This window comes from Lactuca sativa, chromosome 8, assembly GCF_002870075.4.
Source record: "Lactuca sativa cultivar Salinas chromosome 8, Lsat_Salinas_v11, whole genome shotgun sequence".
Classification (NCBI taxonomy): Eukaryota; Viridiplantae; Streptophyta; class Magnoliopsida; order Asterales; family Asteraceae; genus Lactuca; species Lactuca sativa.
Genome location: NC_056630.2, coordinates 26,303,852 through 26,322,270, shown reverse-complemented (window position 1 = coordinate 26,322,270; position 18,419 = coordinate 26,303,852). Strand labels below are relative to the sequence as shown.

Here is an 18,419-nt window from a genome sequence, read left to right as displayed (position 1 = left end):
CAGTGTTGTCACCCCGAAGAAAAATCCTTAGGCTAGGTCCCTTAGAATAGATGATTTAGGGACGTAAAGTGAGGATAACAGGAATGGGTAATCGGGTTAATGATTTGATGAAAATAAATAATAAACTTATTATTGTGGGTTGAAAAACCTATATGCTCACCAGGCTCCCCAATCTGACCCACTCAGTTTCTTGTATTACAGGTAGTGTCAAAAGCATAGATGGATGATCCGACGAAAGATTATGGATCTATATAAAATGAATAGAATGTTGTTAAGCCTATGATGTTTTGAGGCCATTTTTGTTTTGTGGCCCATGATATTTTGTTTATGCTTTTGATCTGTATTGATGATGACATCCCAGGCTTTATAATGTAATGAAAATACATTTCTTAAGAAATGCTTTGTTAAAAGTTTATCATATTTTGTTTTGGGAACGAATTTCGCATTACTTTTCTTTGAAAGATTACTCTGATTTTATTATAAAAGCATAAACAAAATCGGTCTTTTCTGGCTGTGAAAAATGGGGATGTCACATCAATTGATCCATTTCACATAGTAAGGACCATAGATAAACATAGTGTGCATGCTTGGAGCATGGGATAACTATTGTTTTAATTCAAGTATTAAGTTGATAAATCAAAACATTATACAATGAATAATGTGTAATCACTATGGTGATTAAATAAAAGGTGTTTTATTTATATTCAAAAATTTTGAGACCATATTGGATTCGATTTTTCTTGTGTTTCACTTTGCATGTTTTGACTTCCCAAATAACTAGATTATTCAAACTATCAACAGTCGATCATACTTTGGAAGTAGGTATTGAAGCTAGACTGTCATGAATAGGTCTGTAGATTGTCTAAAGGTGTTTAGACATAGCACAAGTTTGATGCAGTATTCATGAGTAGTCCTGTAATAGGATTTGAGTATTGGACTAAACCCACTCTGATTTGAATTACTTCATGGATTTATTATATTCTTGAACCCTAGACAGGTGAGTTGTACTTTACAAGTTGGTTGCACATTGACATATGTAAACACACCAGTAACTTGGTATTATAAAACATATCGTTGTGTGTGATTTGATGAGTAACTAGAGCAAGCATTTGAGTCGAAGTTCATCCATTCCTTTTACCCAATATGGGATAAAAGCGATATTTGTGGGCCCCTCGATGATTTAGTGATGACAACCCTAAGCGCTTGGCCAAGCCTGGACTGATTTGATTTGTTCAATTAGTCGGTCGTCACAAATCGGAAATCAGGAAACAGCACATGAACAAAGAATATGATTATAATCCATGTCTCAGTTCATACGATATCTAGAATGGAGGAATATATGATCCCTTATCTAAAGGACGCGTCAGAGTTCGACAGCGACTTTAAGAGCTATAATTGCTAGTTGGGTTTTGGAGTCGTACTTGCAGTTATAGTTATTAGACTTATCCAAGTGGGAGACTGTTGGATTAGGTGTCTAAGCTCATAACTATAATTGGTATATACTTGACCTGAGAGTAGCATGGTCCTTTTGGGTTGCATTCACCAGGACAATCTGATAGGATGGATATTTGAGAAAGAGGTTATTTATGATTTACTAATATATTATAAGTATAATATATTAATAGAGAAATCATATTATTTAATTAGTATTGATGAAGAATTAATTTGAAATTAGTTTAGTGATCAAAAGAGACTAATTAAATTAACAGGGACTGGTTAAGTCAATCAATAATATTTATAGTTTGGACCAATGATCCATATTGATTAGGATGGACTAATTCTATGTGGGAGTCCACGAAGAGTTAGTCCATAAGGCCCATCATATGGATTATTGGATTGATTAAAGGTTTAAGTAAATGGACTAGGGTTTACAAGTTAAACATTAGAAATTCCAAACTATATATGTGTAACTTCTTTAGCCAAAATGGTACCTAAGAGTGACATTGCAAGAGATGGAAGATTTTGAGCTTCATAATTTCTCTCTCTTTATTCTCCAATTGTTCATGGTGTCTTGTGATTCCATTAGAGGTGCAACATTTGAGGCGCTATACTCTTAAAGGCCAAAATACAACACGATACAACAAGAGGTAATCTTCTAACTTACTTTTATGATTCGTATGTCAAGTTGTATGCTAGTTGTAGGCTTCATGCTTTGGAAATTTTATTGCATGTATAATTAAAGAAAACTTAGATCCAAAGCTATTATGGTTGTATGTGAACCATAGGAGTGTTACAGTACACAAAACCCAACAAAAATTTCATTCTCTACAATGGGGTTTCTTTCTTCCATCCTCCCATGTTTGAGGGAGAACTGATCAGATGTGTATCAGTCGATAGATGAAAGAAAGGGAGGGTGTTTTTCTTATCAGTTTCTGCCGCAAGGTGATATTGTGTCAATTTTTGCTGAATCATTTCATCTTACAGCAAGAGAATATTCTCGAATCAACTGTTCTTTTGGTCTGATGACCTAGGTGACGTCCATGTCGCAAGTCAGATAGGTGATGTAGTTTGACAAGATCGGATGTAACCAAGGAGGTTCAAAATGTTCCTAATTCACAAAATAGACTCTTATTATATGTTGAGTTTTTCAGGGTTTGAGCATCTATAAGCAATTATTGAAGCTTCAAAGGAGGATAAGGATGCAGGTAAATTCTTGAAATGCAAGTCTTGGTTGCGTGAAGTTCAGTTCGTAATGTGCCTCATTAATCCAATTGTATTTTGATCGATTTCACTAAGACTGAGGTGGGGATGCTAGGGGGGAAGCTTCTGAGGTCTTCATCTATGATTCAAAGTTTCCTTATGATTGGATGATTATTATTCAAATGATCATCTTATGTCGCATTATGCATTCTGAAGATCAAGGTTAGTATATTTATGGTTGAGCTGGTCCGAGGTTTTGATGTCATAGTTAAGATTCGATTATAGTTTGAACCATAAATGGGGGAGAATTGGGTGTTTTGCATAAATGACCATCGGGCGGTTTGGTTTTTATAGTTTCAGCACAAAGGGTCAAAGGAATCTGCGATTCAGATATGCTAGACTTTGGTCCAGGTTTAGTGCTACATAAGAAAAGGAAAGTGGGATACCATTAAAGTGATCGTGCTTAGGAAGTTTCTCATTGTGTTTCTCAAGGATCCGTCAAAGTCCTCCATAGCCATGAAGAATTTAAGAATTTGTCAGATTATGAGTGCAGATCAAGTTGTCTTCAGGTTTATGTTTTCCAGGACACAGGTGTTGTCCTCACAACAAAAAGTCGATGGGTAAGAAAGTCATTATGGTTGATAGTTTCTTCTAGAAACACTAGGAATCTTGAGAAATGAGTATTTGAGTCGCTTAGGTTGGGAATCACATATAAAGAACAAGATTGGCTCACAATATGGATTTGTTATTTATGGTCATGGGTGGATAGTTGTTGATCTGTCAAACAGATTTAGAGTTTTTTATGTGAATTTTAGCATGGGAGTTTTTCAACAATGCAGGGAATCATTGGGTTTAGTTGTCGATCCATTTTCGACCAATTGGTCATTTATTTCCTCGTCAACATCTAGTATTTATCTGAGGGCCTTCAAGTGATACTAGTTGAAGGTGCTATTGATGCGTCAACCTTCGCCAAGTTCTGTAACATTTATATCTTGATATCAGTGTATGTGCTCTCAAATGTTTGTTTGTGGAACTATTGTTCTTAGTAGGCTTGATTTGGCAGTTGTCATTGGTTATTGGGAGTTCGGACGTCAGAGCAATGTTGTTTAGTTTTTAGGCATTTTGGTGGTCTATGCAGAGTCTAGTTTTGGCAGGTCATGTCGATGGGGTTGGTATTGGGATTGATTCAAATAGGGTGTTGGCAACACTTCTAGGTAATTTTGGAATTCTTCTCCGAATTTGGAAGTTCTAGTGTTCAATGGTGCATTGGAAGGATCTTTTCAGTTTTATCTAAGGTGTGGGATCTCCTTTTGGCTGTTTGGGGAATGTTTCTTTTAATGGTTGAGCTTTGTCGTTGTGTTCGACCTGTAGGTACTTCAATCTTTGGGTAAGGTTATGTTAAAGAAGGAGCACATTCGGCCTGAGGAAGGTTTTGTTTTCCCTTAGGAAGTGTGAATTGTTAGAAATCCAATAGATAAGGTGTTGTGGAGGGTAGGGGATAAAGTGTGATAGACTGAGCACACTCGGCCTAGCCGTATGTAATAGTATTAATTTGATTTGTTTCTTTCGATTTGGGGCAAGCATTCAACAATTTATCTTATTTCCTAGTTTCATGCAAGCATGTTTTGTCCAATGATGCGTTAATAGTATTTTAGAATGGTATGGCTCATGTTTTATAGAATGGTATGGCTCGTGCGGTTTTTGTTAATTGTAAGGTGGGATGTCAACTGGGTTCCTGCAAATCAGTGGGATGATGGTCGCGTGCCAATAGGCCCACCGGGTGTTGGTCAGGAGTCTTCATGTTTATGATTGGGTGATGGAAAGACTAATAAGGAACCATGATTTTCTCATTCCAATAGTTGGATGGTTTCACGACATGTTATGAACCATCATGGAGTTCACTTATGTGTTAGGTCGTCAATTTTGTCATCGAAACACGTATATGTGGTTCTTTGGTCTTTTGCACAGTTGGGTATTTTGAGAAATATGGAAATACTATTGATGGCTTAGTAAACAATGGGTTTGGGTCGGGCTTTGGTAGGATTTTGACTTGTTGGAAAAGTTATGGTTGTTTATCGACAGTTCCTTATGAAGTTTTCTTAGTGGACCTTTATTCGTTGTTGCGAGGACGGTTTTGAATTAGTTAATTTGTCAATGATGAAGTTTATTGTGGTAATCTTGGATGGTTTTCTAGATGGCTATACCCTATACCCTCGAGCGTATAGGAGTATAGATGTTGCTCGAGATTTTCTTCTAAATTGACCACTGTTACACTGTGGGAGCGGTGGGATGGTGATGACTTGTTAAGCAGTCAAGTGTGTATCTGAGAACTGTTAGGTGATTTTTGAATTTGGGATGGGTTAAAATTCTTAATCAAAATATTTTTAGTGTTATTTTGCTCGATTTAGTAATGTTCCTAGTCAGGGACCTGGGATAAAGTATGACGAGTGGATAATCATCAACCATTATGTATATCTCTAGAGTTTAGACAGTTGGGTTCCTAGTTTGTGAATTAAATTGATAGAGCTGGTTAGTATTTCTACTTTTGGTATTTCCTATTTAAGTGATTTTCGGTATGACGTGGGTCTTAAAGTTCAGAGAGGGAGGAACTTGTTGCAGTTAAGTGTTACAAGTAACCGAGTTAATTATTGGCATCAGTTTAGATCTGGATGGTCTATTGAGTTCGATATGTATATGTTGATTATCAGAAGTGGTTGGAGGGATCATATGGACTATGTTATTAGAGTCTCCAGAAATTTTAACTGAGTTAGAATTCGAGGATGAAATCCAGTTGAAGCGTGGGATAATTGTAAAACCTAGTTTTAGAATGTTTCTAATTTTCAGATAGAGGGTCGTCGGTGAATCAAGTAAAGGTTTTGGGCTTCAATATAATAGATTTTAGACCCTATCAGATATTGATAATGTTCATTAAGTGATTAAATCCCTCGAATTATGCTTTGAAGCAAAGGGGTAAATGGGAAAAGTAACATTTCGGGCTTCTTGCATGGATTATGGTTTTAGTTCGACATGTTTTAAGTCAAAATTAATTAGATAGGGTTGTGCGGCTCTTCAATACATTTTCGTTCATAAAAAGATCGCCGAAAACATATTTGAAACAAAAAAGTTATGATCGTTTGAAGTTGGAGTGGAATTGGGTGAAAACCCATCATCATGAGGTGAAGAGCATATCCTCATAATGTGATGAGTCTGTCACGAGGTGACAAACTCTTTGTAACGAGGTAAGCATTGGGCAACCCAAGCCCATGAACTTTTAGGGTTTTGTAAGTATTTAAAGGGTAGTTCGGTGTTATAAGGCATTTTCCTATCATCCATCATATCTAAAGCCTTTTGAGAGAAACCCTAGCCACCCTTGACCACATTGAGCCTCCCCTCTTCTCTCTCATCCATTTTTGTAGTTTTCGGTGGTTTTGGAGTAATGCTTTCACGCAAGATTGATCCTTAAAGCTCGGCAGTTGAAGTCTCACCTTTCATCTACCTTCTAGACCTTTGTAAGTTATAAAGTTCCAAGTTTTATTGCATTCCATCTTTGGATCTATGTGTATTTGATGTTCTAGTCTATTTTGATGACTTTTGAGTGAGAGTTTGGAATAAAGTTTGTAACTTTATTACTCTTTAAGGTCCCAAGAAGATTGTATGATTCAGATCTAGACTCACAAGTAGTTTTGATGTCATGTATGGGATTTTGACACATTTCTTACCCCTTTTGACCTAGTTTTGGGTAGGATATGTATTAGACATGCATGAACATAAAGCAAGGATTTTTATGTTGCATTTGGGTGTATGAAAGTCTTCTAGAAAGTATGGGCGAGTGGGTTATAGGATTAAGAGCTTAATGCATTGAGATGGCCAGAGTTGTTCTCACGATGCGAAGGATTGGCCTTCATGATGTGAGAAAAGGGCAGTCTCTTTGACTGTATTTTCTTGAGGCTGCCATGATGTTAAAATAGCTTGGTCACAAAATGGTGGTCGGCTGTAGGCCTTTTGATAGTTAACTTTGACTTTGACCATTGACTTTTTGACCAAGTTTTACTTTAGATCGATTTTGGGGGTTTGGGTTGTAGTTTGAGATTTGGTCCCTGATTTTTGTATAAGTGACTTATACTGCAAGTTAATGTATCTATGATTAACTGTGCTTGTAGTTATTGTTGTGGTGTATATGTCGACATAGTATGGTTGGGTTGAGGCGATACTGTTTTGTGTTGTAGGCCAACAAACTTAGGAGCATCCAATCTTATGTTGTGGGCCTGAAGGCAATCCAGTCATAAGTTGTGGACTCAAGAGCAATCCGGTATTATGTTGTAGGCCCAAAGACAATCTAGTCATAAGTTGTAGGCTCGGGAGCAATCTAGTCTTATGACGTGGGCCTGAGGGCAACCCACTCATAAAATGTAGGCTCGGGAGCAATCCATTCTTCTGATGTGGTATGGGCTCGGGGGCAATCCAGTTTTAGGATGTGGGCCCTTGTAATTATTTTTTCTGTTAGCTTCTTATTAAAAATGTTTGTCTTTCCTTTTAAAACAATTTTTAGACTTTTAACTTTTTCAAAAAGTTAAAAAAGTCCAAAAACATATTTGGGAAAATAGAAAAATCTTTTTAAATCAACTTTTAGCCATGACAAAAAAGAAGCATTTTTAAAAATCATAAAATCTTTTTGTGATTTTTAGTTTTTATAAGTTTTACAAACCCACCCAAACACAATTTAAATACCTCCTTATTAAAAAAAAGTTCTTTTAAAAAAATTTAGACTTTTAACTTAAAAAAACAAATCCCAAACACACACTTACTTTACTAATTTTGTTTTGCTGTTAAAAAAAAATCATGAACAGATGGCGAAACCCCGGATTCGTTCATGGCCACAATTTCCGATTCCTCCTTTTCCATGGCAAATAAACGTCAACCACCAATTGACCACAAAAAAATCAAATAACACAAAGTAAATTACAAAACTACCCTCTCCTGCCACGTCATCGTATCAAATGGATTAACCTTCCACCTGGTCCAATAACAAGCCAGTATCCCCCAACACCTAGCCAATAATAATCAGCATATGGATATCGCCCCTAAAAATCTCCTCCATATTTAGTCACCAGTCACCACCACCATTATTCATCCACAACCGCAACCACCACCACCACTAAAATCCTCCATTTCCATTTCCAGATTCATACATTCTTCTGGGAATGGCTTCCAATACATTAATGAGCTGCGGCATCCCCGCCGTAGGCCGCCCCTCGCTTCTCTCCTCTTCCAAATCAAGATTCGCGACTGCTGTGCCACTTTCCGGTGTTACCACCAACGCATCTCGGATTTCCATGTCCGCCGAGTGGATGCCCGGACAACCACGACCACCGTACCTTGACGGATCTGCACCTGGGTACGTTTTCTTTCGTCTGACGATTAATTAGTTTCACAAGAAACGATTTTTGAAGCTGATTTACTGATCTTGTGTGCGTTTCAGTGATTTTGGGTTTGACCCACTTGGTCTTGGTGAGGTCCCAGAGAACCTTGAAAGATTCAAAGAGTCGGAGCTCATTCACTGCAGATGGGCTATGCTTGCAGTAGTAAGTCATTCATTAACGAAAAAAAAAATAGCAATGATTAGTGTTATATGTTTGATATATCATATCATATATATACATATACAAGTTACACTTATTATTTATAACATGTTACAAATTTGCAGCCTGGGATTTTGTTACCTGAAGCATTAGGATTGGGCAATTGGGTAAAAGCACAAGAATGGGCAGCCCTGCCCGGCGGGCAAGCAACATACCTAGGGAACCCGGTGCCATGGGGTACCCTACCCACAATCTTGGCTATCGAATTCATCTCCATTGCATTCGTAGAACACCAAAGGAGTATGGAAAAAGACACAGAAAAGAAGAAGTACCCCGGTGGTGCTTTTGACCCATTAGGCTACTCAAAAGACCCTAAAACCTTCGCAGAGTACAAGGTCAAAGAGATCAAAAATGGTAAATAAAACATATAGTACTTATTACAAGACTTTATATATATATATATATATATATATATATATATATATATATATATATATATATATATATATATATATATACTTATATACCCTTTTGACCTTTTGACTTATGTATGTATTAAAATGAAATGTAGGACGTTTGGCTTTGTTGGCATTTGTGGGATTTTGTGTGCAACAATCGGCTTACCCTGGAACCGGACCCTTGGAGAACTTGGCAACTCATTTGGCTGACCCATGGCACAACAACATTGGAGATGTCATTATTCCTAAAGGAATTTTCCCAAATTAATGTGCAACATGCATGCTTGCTTTTGAGCTCCAAAATTCTCATATGTAAAGGCCTTGTAAAACTTCATCTTGTAATCAAATGAACTTATATTATATTAGTGTCAATTTCAAAGTTTGTGGTAACTTCTTAAAGATTTCATCAAATTTCGAAATTTTATTTCATCAGATTGTATACAATGAGTTATCCTAATCAAAATCATTTTATTTCTCGAAAAGATCTAGATTGCAATTTTCTGCATATTTTTGAGCCCATATTGAACAAAATTATATATCAACGGTTAAGCAACTTTAAACTTTTTTTTTTTCGTAACTGAAAAAATTAATATAGTTTTTCAATTTCAAACCACATTACAATCTGTCTCATATCGGTTAGACACTCCTAGTCATGTAGGATTCATTCTAGTTGCATGAATCTCAATTTAGGATAATCAACAAGTAACACTTTTTGATTTAGGCACAAATAGAAGTCTGTTTTATGTTAACTCGTCACTTTTAAAAGGATGCTGGAACAACTTTCTTAAATGGTGCTCTTGAAGAGGAAGTGCCCAAATAATGCCATCAAAAATTCGATGAACTAATTTTGTTTAATGTTTTTTTCTTAAACCAATCTGAAAGGGAAAATGCAACGAGCATAATTAGACATTATACAATTAGTAAAATGGTCTGTCAAGTCTACACAAGGTGTCAAACCAATAGAGCTACAAAGTTTAGTGTATATATACATACATCTGACATACAAAATCTGCTTATTCCTATCGAGCATATGGTAGTGTTATCATGTATTCATCTGATGATTTAACATAGTGTTCAGGGTAGCTCTCTCCAGTAAAAAAAGCAGGTTGTTTAGGTTGAGGCAACACTCCCTCACTAATCAACATCAAAACCACTGACAACATGGTTGGCCTATCTTCTACATTATGTTGCACACACAATAACCCTACATGTATTGATCGCAATACTTCAGGCATAACACATGAATCCCTTAAAGATGCATTCATGAGTTCAATGGACTTGTTTTCTTTGAAGAGTCTCCATGTCTGAATCAAATCAGAACTAATTTAGTTTTGTGTATGCAAAAAATAATTACTCAACAGTATAAGGAAATCCAAAATTCACTTACGTGTCCAAGAAGGTTGTCGCTATGATCTTTGTGAGAAAATCCTTGGTTTTTCCTTCCACTCACTATTTCCAACACTAAAACACCGAAACTAAATACATCTGACTTTGTAGAGAAACGCCCATGCACTGCATACTCTGGAGAAATGTAACCACTAAAGCAAGATTAAACGGATTAATAATTTTTTCCATTTTTTTTGCGATGTGTAAATATATTTAAAGGAAAATGACCATTATATGATGTGACATTTTGCAACTTGATGATATTTGTTACCATATAGCACAAAATGACCATCAATTTCGTAATTTGTCATGTAAATTGCAAAATTGTTAGAAAATTACGAAAGTATTTTTTGGTTTTAGGAGTAAACAAGAGTAAATCATACACATAAAGACACAATATTTAATGTGGTTTGGTCGATATGACCTACATCCACAGGCAAGAGGTAGTATTTTATTTATCACCTTGAAAACCGATAGTACAATTTAAACCCCGGCTATCAGTTGTATTATATAAACAAAGTACAAAATGTAACCCTAACTAAAACATGTCAGACCCAGCTACACATATCAACGTAGGTCCGTATCGCGGGGGCAGCCAACTCCAAACACTTATCCCATCGATGTCAGATGTTGGGTTTCTTTTCTCGAGTAGATCGATACCCATTTGGATTGTCAATTCTCAAGCCACATTTAACATTTGGAATTGGGAGTTTGCCAGAAAAAGGAACAAGAGGAAATGAGTACATATATTAGTTTATTAGTAATTTCCCATTTGTTTTTTGAATTTAGCTACAAACTAATTGCAAAACTTGCCGTTATTTTGTGCTATTGGTAACAAATGCAGTCAACTTGTTTCACTTCATGTCGCTTCATATCTTGGTCAATTTTGTGATAAGAAATATTCTCATCTTTTCTTCCTACTTATCGTCCTACCCATGTAAATGGTGACAAATGTCACATTTTGAAAAAATTAATAACATTTAAAGACATTTTCATTATTTCATATGGATGGAAGGGTAAGTAGGAATAAAATTAGGAGGGTATTTAATTTCTCCTTTGTGATTATCCTTGGATTTAAACTAATAAACTAATAGACCATTAGTTTAAAGATTCTTACTATGTTCCAACCACTTTCTTTGTCTTAGCAGAGGTATCAAATCCTACAAACTTTCTTGCAAGGCCAAAGTCGGATATTTTTGGATTCATGTCCTCATCCAGCAAAATATTACCTGCTTTGAGATCTCTATGAATGATTTGTAGGCGGGAATCTTGATGTAAATACAGAATACCTCGAGCCATTCCATGGATAATCCCAAAGCGATGAGGCCAGTCAAGCATTGAATGTTTGGTTTCATCTGCCCAAAGTAACATATTTAGATTTTGTATGAATTTGGTAAGAAATTCGTCTATGTTACTTCATGATGTGTAATATATAATAAAAGTAAGGTACTAAAAAGTGTACTATTTATGCAGAGAGAGTCAAACCAAACAGAAATGAGTCCAGGCTTCCGTTAACCATGTATTCATAAATCAAAATCATTTCATTTCCATGAATGCAATATCCAAGAAGCTTCACAAGATTCCGATGTTGAAGTTTTGCAATATAAAAAACTTCGTTCTTGAACTCATCAACTCCTTGATGGGATGTTTTTGAGAGCCGTTTCACTGCTACTTCCTGTCCATCTTCCAACACACCCTAAGAGATTAAGAAGCATTAGTAAGTAAGATGTTATTTCTTTTTGACTTAATACAGAAAGAACGACTTAACACGTATAAAAGAGAAAGTCAAAGAAATAGGGAAATAAGTTTACCTTGTACACAGGACCAAAACCACCTTCTCCAATCTTATTGTTGATGCTGAAGCCATTAGTTGCCTTGGCTATGCTATTTAGGCTAAAAAACGGTAACTCATCAAGATCTTCCGTGCTAAAACCGGTACTATTTTTTTCAGAATCATACTCCCAGTTTCCTATAAAATGGCATTTTAAGAGTTTCATGGTTACATAAGTTTCCAATAATCATGATCTTTTATGCAGGCACATGCTGTTTAGTTTATAGAAGGAAAAAAGATTGACATATTTTTCATTACCTCGTTTTTTCATGTGAGGTCGTTTCGTTTTAATTGCACAGACGTACACTACTGCAGACAGAAGCAGCATACCTGAAGAAATCGATAGGATAATGATGAGTGCTCCTTTCTTCTTGTTGGTGCTCGAATTTAAGAACCCTTTCATTATAGAAAGATAACAGTCAGTAAGATTTGCAATACTGTAAATTAGTTTGGAAATAATGTCTCTTAAGGTGGACAACTTTGTAACACTATTTTTTATGAGAAGAATGAAAAGATCATTCACGTCTTGCCCAAGAGATAAAGAAAAATTCATTCTAGTATTAGTCACACTCCGGATCCAATACATGCTTAAGTCCTTAACACAATACAATTAAAATTTAGAATTTTCCAAAGGAAATTAAGATTCATACCTGCTAACTCAGAGGCAGCCATTTTTATGTAGATATCATGATCTTCATCATACTCTCTGATATCCATCAAATCACCAAACCACAACAAACACCCACTTCCACCATTTCTAACATCTAGATTCGCATAAGCTGTACAATTACAATCCCTTTTGCACGTCATCTCACATTCTTCGAGCGTCATACTCTTATTATACCATGAACCCCGTGTGTCTGGAAATTTCAATCCTGCAACTTTCTTAAACCCATCATCACTCTTCCCACTCTCACAATCCAAAGGCTTTTTAAGTCGACACCCTCTCGACCAATCAGCTGCCTTCCAATCTTCTTGGACTGTGGGCCCAAAACCTTCCATACACCTGCAAGGTGGATACTCTTTCATTCTACAAACTCCATAAGGCCCACAAACTCCATAACGACCACAAGCATCAACAACCGCATCTCCAAAATGCACCCAATCTTGGATTCGATCTGTCCAATGAAGTTGCACAGTGTTGCCATCAGACATCAAAACTATTCTCTCGAAAACGGGACTTTTAAGTTTGAATTTGTAATATATTTCTGTCTCACTAATAACAAACTCAGACGAGTAAAACTGATTCGGATCTTCAATGGGTAACCCGTGAAACCTAACCCCGTTCCATGGTCCGATCCGGAAGTTTAAACTTGACCCGTGTTTCTGGAGCATTTGTGGGTACCCATTTGTGTCCAGTGAGTATACGTAATGACCCGGAGTAGGATCTTCCGGACCTTTCCATGATGTCAAGCATCTTTCTAATCCTGTCACCAAATCCTTCCCGATTTTCATTCCTGGAAGCAATGTGTCACCAGGGTAATCAAAGCTTTGCCAAATTAGCTTCCGATTGACACACACGATAAGATTTCCGGTATCCAGAAGATGTGCCACGGGATCAAGATTTGTGGAGGAGACCGTGTAATTGGATGACCAGATCACGGTGGTGCCGCCACTGTGAATCACCGGACCTCCGGAGCTTCTGAGTTTGAATTCGCCGGAGTTATCTGTAATTGGTGTCTCCCTGTTGGCGACCCATACAACTGTACCAGTTGATATCTTCTTGTACCATATCCCCAGGTACCGATTCTTTGAGTTTCTGGGGCTAAAAAAGCCGAGTTCGAACATTTCACCATCTGAAACGATTGTGTTCCCATCTTTTATGGCTTCGTTTACTGATATGGTGTTCAGTGCAGCAGAATTTGACAGGAGAAAGAAGAAGGGAATGAAAAAGAATGGAAGTATGGGATGGATATGATCATCCATTGACGAGCTGTTGTGGGGTGCATGTTGGGTAAAGATTGTATATAAAATATTAAATATCTGGTCAATTGAAGTAAGTAAAGCTTGGTAAACAAGTTGGAAAAAGGTATCACGCCAATGTTGAAAATACATCATATTAATTCATAAATTCAACATCTACCATGCCATGTAAGAAAGTCAATAGCTTCGTGATTGCAATAAATTGATCCAAGAACTTCTGTGGTGTAGACTGTACTAGAAACGATTGCCTCCATGGACCGCTTCAAATTCTTGAAAGAAAGCTCTCACACATGTTTATGTAAAATTGATTTGAATTTGATTTACGTACTTCGATTTATATAAAGGTTTTCAATTCCATCAGACCATGCATCTTCAATCCTATATCAAAATTTCACACAAAAATAGTAAAAAAGATGATGTAATAGCATTTCAATCACCATTTTACACCTAAAAGTATGTTCAGTGGCATAATTTTTTTTAACTTATACAGATTGTCAAAAGTTGTTTCCAACTTATTACCTTTTTATTTGTTTGTCTACATTTTTTTGCGTAAAAAATCTATAAAATATAATAAACCAAATTAATTATTTATATATTATTAATTCAAATTAAGTGTTATTTTTATTAAAATAACATCTTGTAAATAAAAAACTATATTTCAAACACATCTATTTTATATTTATGATTAATTAATATCAATATAGTATATATAGCATAATATAATAATAAATAATTATTACATTTAGGATTTACTTATTTGCATATGATAAACTATCTAATAAATGAAGATTTTTTTACCATATGTCCTTTTCTCATTCATTTGGACATATGACATTTTCTAAAATTTTTAAATTTTCTATTTTTCACTTGTTATTTTATTAAATTAAAATTTCACATATAATATGTAAGGTAATATATATGTAAGGTATTTTTTAGAAAAGGTTTATATATATAATGTATTCAATATATTAAAGCCTTATTAATTTTAATAATTCAAAAAAAATTCTCATTTTTCTTATAAATTTAAACTTTTCAAATTGTTAAAATTTTATATTTTTTTTTTTAAATAAATCCATATAATACATGGTCTCACACTTAATAATAGAATATATAATAGAATAAAATGAAAGACACTGAGACTAAATGATACACGAAAGTGTGATTTTAATGTAAAAGATTAGCATAATATCAAAATATATGTTGTATAATTCATTTACGCGAAAATGATGCATGAAATTGAGTGGACTTGGAGATGACTCACACCATTTTAATGTAAAAAATGGATTTTGGTATTGGGCTTTAAAATTTGTAAATCGTCACCCTTTGTTTTTGTCTTCTTCACAGTACATACAATTCTTTATTTTCTTCTAATCACCTCTACCCACGTATCACCATACATAAATCACCCTTTAAAGGCTCCTCTTCTCATCTCTATTTTAATCTACTCTAATGAATGTTTTTTTTGCTACATGTGCTCTTTTCATTCATTTGGACACATGACATTTTGTAGAATTTTTAAATTTTCTATTTTTCATTTGTCATTTTATTGTATTTTTCATTTTATTAAATTAAAATTTCACATTTAATATGTAAGGTAATAGATATGTAAAATATTTATTAAAAATAATGTATATATGTAATGTAGTCAATACATTAAAACCTCATTAATTTTAATAATTCAAAAATTTTCTTACTTTTCTTACAAATTCAAACTTTTCAAATAGTTAAAATTTCATATTTTTTTTTTAAATAAACTCATGTAATACATGGGTCTCACACCTAGTAAATGAATATGTTTAATATCATTTTGCCAAATGTCATCCTAATATAACTTCTCATTAATCTTATATCATGTGTCATGTAGATATATTATGCAACTCATTTTAAAATTCAAATTTATATTTTCTAATTATATGTTAAATTTGAATTTATAATAACTTTAAAATTTTGATATATCTCTTAATTAATAATTTATTTAAAATGACTTCTTTATAATAACTTATTAATAATTATAAAAAATCAATTAATTTTATAGCCGTGGTTCCACGGGTTATAAACCAGTAAATACAAATAAAGATACACATTCAACTTTCTTGATTTATTCCCTAATCCATATCTTATTGGACGAGATATGGGTTTTCTTACTAGTTCTTTTTATTAGACTTCAAATCAGAAAACCCATCAGCCAATCACAACACCAGTTCTCGACTTGTAGTAGCGTTTCCTCATGGGTTTTCTGTTGGCTATCCTATGGGTTAGTGCTTGTAGTGGTCACCAGATATTGGTGGATTTTCGAATTTGTGACCAGACATGCTGCGTTCGAATTGGATGTTATTTTCATGGGATTTATATTTTTGGGTTAGATCCATTTCCATGGACTTTGATTTTGAAACAAAAACAAGAATGATTTCCATAGGTTTTGATTTTCCATTTAAGCGGAAAGCAATGTGTTAATTAACCGATGGTTTGATTGAGAATTGAGAAGTGGTTTTGATTTTAGGGAAAAAACCCCAACATGGGATGTCGATTGGCAGCGTATCCTCTTCATTTTAAAAGAATTGTTTTACTTATGACCTTGAAATATTGCGACCTTGTTTGAACATAAAAAGAGTACAGTTGACCAGAGAGATCGAGAGACATGGGGGAAATGTGAGTGTATTTGTTTGTTTTTAATGTCAAACGAAGATGAATTCAGGATTAAGATGAAAATGTTTACGGAGTTTTGAGATTGTTTTTTAAAACAACTTATTAATTTATTGGATTTCTAAAAAATCAATAAATAAATAAATAAGACAACGGTTAGACAGACAAAAAAGCATTTTTTAAAATAGTTTTTCTATTTGTTAAAAAAAAGATCTTAAAATTCATGTAAATTTGAATTTTTGAATTTCTTTTTAGTTTTTTAACCACAATAACTTCAAAACTTAGATTTTAAGGAGATTTTAAATCAAATAGTTTTCAACTTATTGACTTTTGCCACCACAAAACTAGTCTAAACTTTTTTTTATCACCATCATAAGTTAATAAACATTTTTGCCCAAAATCACTTTTAGAGTTAAAGAAACAAATAACACCCCACACCCCCACCCCCTCCCCTCCCCCCCCCCCCCCCCCCCCGGTTTACCACATTGCAAATTTTAGAATACCAGTTTACCACCTTGCGAATTTTAGCTTTGTCACCATCATTGTTCTTTGCACAGTTACTCATTTGAATAATGAGGTTTGTATAATGAGATGTGGTGTATCTTTAAACATCACAAGCTTGAAACAAAAATTTCGTGTTTTTCCCAACAAACACGATGGCTTCAAACATATTTCCCCTCTTCATAGCTTTTCAAACTAGCTTGACTCTTAAAAATAGATTGGGGCATTGTGATCTGTTTTCCCATTGCCAAGGCTAATTTCGCATTTGTTAATGTAAGACAATCATAGTAATTGTCCATAAACAGCTTGATGTGAGCAAATTCGATTAAAAAAATCTTCTTTGCTTGTTATCTGAAGCTTTGAGACATTAACTCCTTTCAAAATCTTTGCAACACAAATCAGATCATGAAGATTCATCATAGGGAAGTCTACAACCGAAAAATTGAATGATACATTGTTTGCTTGGACTGCATGAAAGCGATAATTCTGCAACACACCCTCGAACAAAACGTCTTTGGAAATGTTGAGAACTCGAACTATCTTGACTAAAGACCAAATCTCCTCCTCCCTTTTTACAAGAACTGCATGGAATCAAATCTTCAATTGTTTATATTCTTCTTTGTCCTCATACTTATCAACGATTTGATATTGTGCAGCCATGAACATCATTTTGTTGATTGGGAAATCCAACTGATTAAAATCGGTATTCTCAGTAACAAAGCTTTTCTTGGAACTTTTTCAAAATCATGCATCTCTTCACTTATAACCAGAGCTTCAATGTTTTCGTAACAATAATGTTTTCTTCGAAGGATCACCCTTATCAAGACCAGGAGGGTCACTTGCTCTTTGACGAAGAATGCTTTGAATATGCCTTTGCCTTTCCATTTCTTTTTCTAATGCAACCTTTTTCTCTTCGGCAATTGGTTTTGTAGAAACTCCCTTCCCTTTACTTTTCATTTCTTCTGTTGATGGAGGTGGCTTCGATGAACTTGATCCTCCAACATTAGAACCAATCACTATGTAATATCTCAAAATTCAAGGCCAAAAATATCATTTTAATTAAGTTAATATAAAAACCGATAGTATAAAAACATTCATAGTATCATCCCATATCAAAACTAACATGTCATAACGAAACAACATCAGAGTATAATCCCAAAGATCTCATATGTGGAATACATAGTGTGATGTGATGCGATCATGCTGACTCCTTTCCTTTTGAAGAAGTACCTGAAACCAAAACTAAAAACCGTAAGCACGAATCTTAGTGAGTTTCCCCATCATACCACATACCATACAATAAACATATTGCCATGCATATCTGGGTGCCCGTCCTACCCTGCTGAGCATATCTGGGTGCTCAACCTACCTATGTCAGGCATACCAAGGTGCCCGACCTACCCCTGTCAGACATATTTGGGTGTCCGACCTACCCTGTCAAGCATATCTTGGTGATCG

The 18,419-nt window shown here is 34.9% G+C and overlaps 2 protein-coding genes across 11 annotated transcripts; one reads left to right on the top strand and one right to left on the bottom strand.

Annotated features, from left to right (window-relative positions):
• Positions 1 to 7,749: 7,749 nt before the first annotated feature.
• Positions 7,750 to 9,067, top strand: LOC111877237 (chlorophyll a-b binding protein 6A, chloroplastic). The gene is made up of 4 exons (XM_023873763.3): positions 7,750 to 8,035; positions 8,120 to 8,222; positions 8,345 to 8,633; positions 8,791 to 9,067. The coding sequence occupies exons 1-4, from the start codon at positions 7,842 to 7,844 to the stop codon at positions 8,943 to 8,945; spliced, it is 741 nt and encodes a 246-aa protein (XP_023729531.2). The 5' UTR covers positions 7,750 to 7,841; the 3' UTR covers positions 8,946 to 9,067.
• Positions 9,068 to 9,553: 486 nt separating this feature from the next.
• On the bottom strand, positions 9,554 to 13,905 carry LOC111877236 (G-type lectin S-receptor-like serine/threonine-protein kinase At4g27290). 10 transcript variants are annotated; one of them, XM_042897558.2, is made up of 8 exons: positions 12,545 to 13,896; positions 12,153 to 12,290; positions 11,875 to 12,032; positions 11,549 to 11,759; positions 11,353 to 11,418; positions 11,181 to 11,292; positions 10,065 to 10,215; positions 9,554 to 9,981 (listed from the first exon to the last, which is right to left on the bottom strand). In XM_042897558.2, the coding sequence occupies exons 1-8, from the start codon at positions 13,818 to 13,820 to the stop codon at positions 9,697 to 9,699; spliced, it is 2,397 nt and encodes a 798-aa protein (XP_042753492.1). In that variant the 5' UTR covers positions 13,821 to 13,896; the 3' UTR covers positions 9,554 to 9,696. The 10 variants fall into 10 exon arrangements, 9 of the variants coding, with proteins under 9 accessions (XP_042753492.1, XP_042753493.1, XP_023729528.2 ...); XM_042897559.2 differs by having other exon boundaries at positions 11,181 to 11,418; positions 12,225 to 12,290; positions 12,545 to 13,905; XM_023873760.3 differs by lacking the exon at positions 11,181 to 11,292 and having other exon boundaries at positions 10,065 to 10,198; positions 11,293 to 11,418; positions 12,545 to 13,895.
• Between the last annotated feature and the right edge of the window lie 4,514 nt (positions 13,906 to 18,419).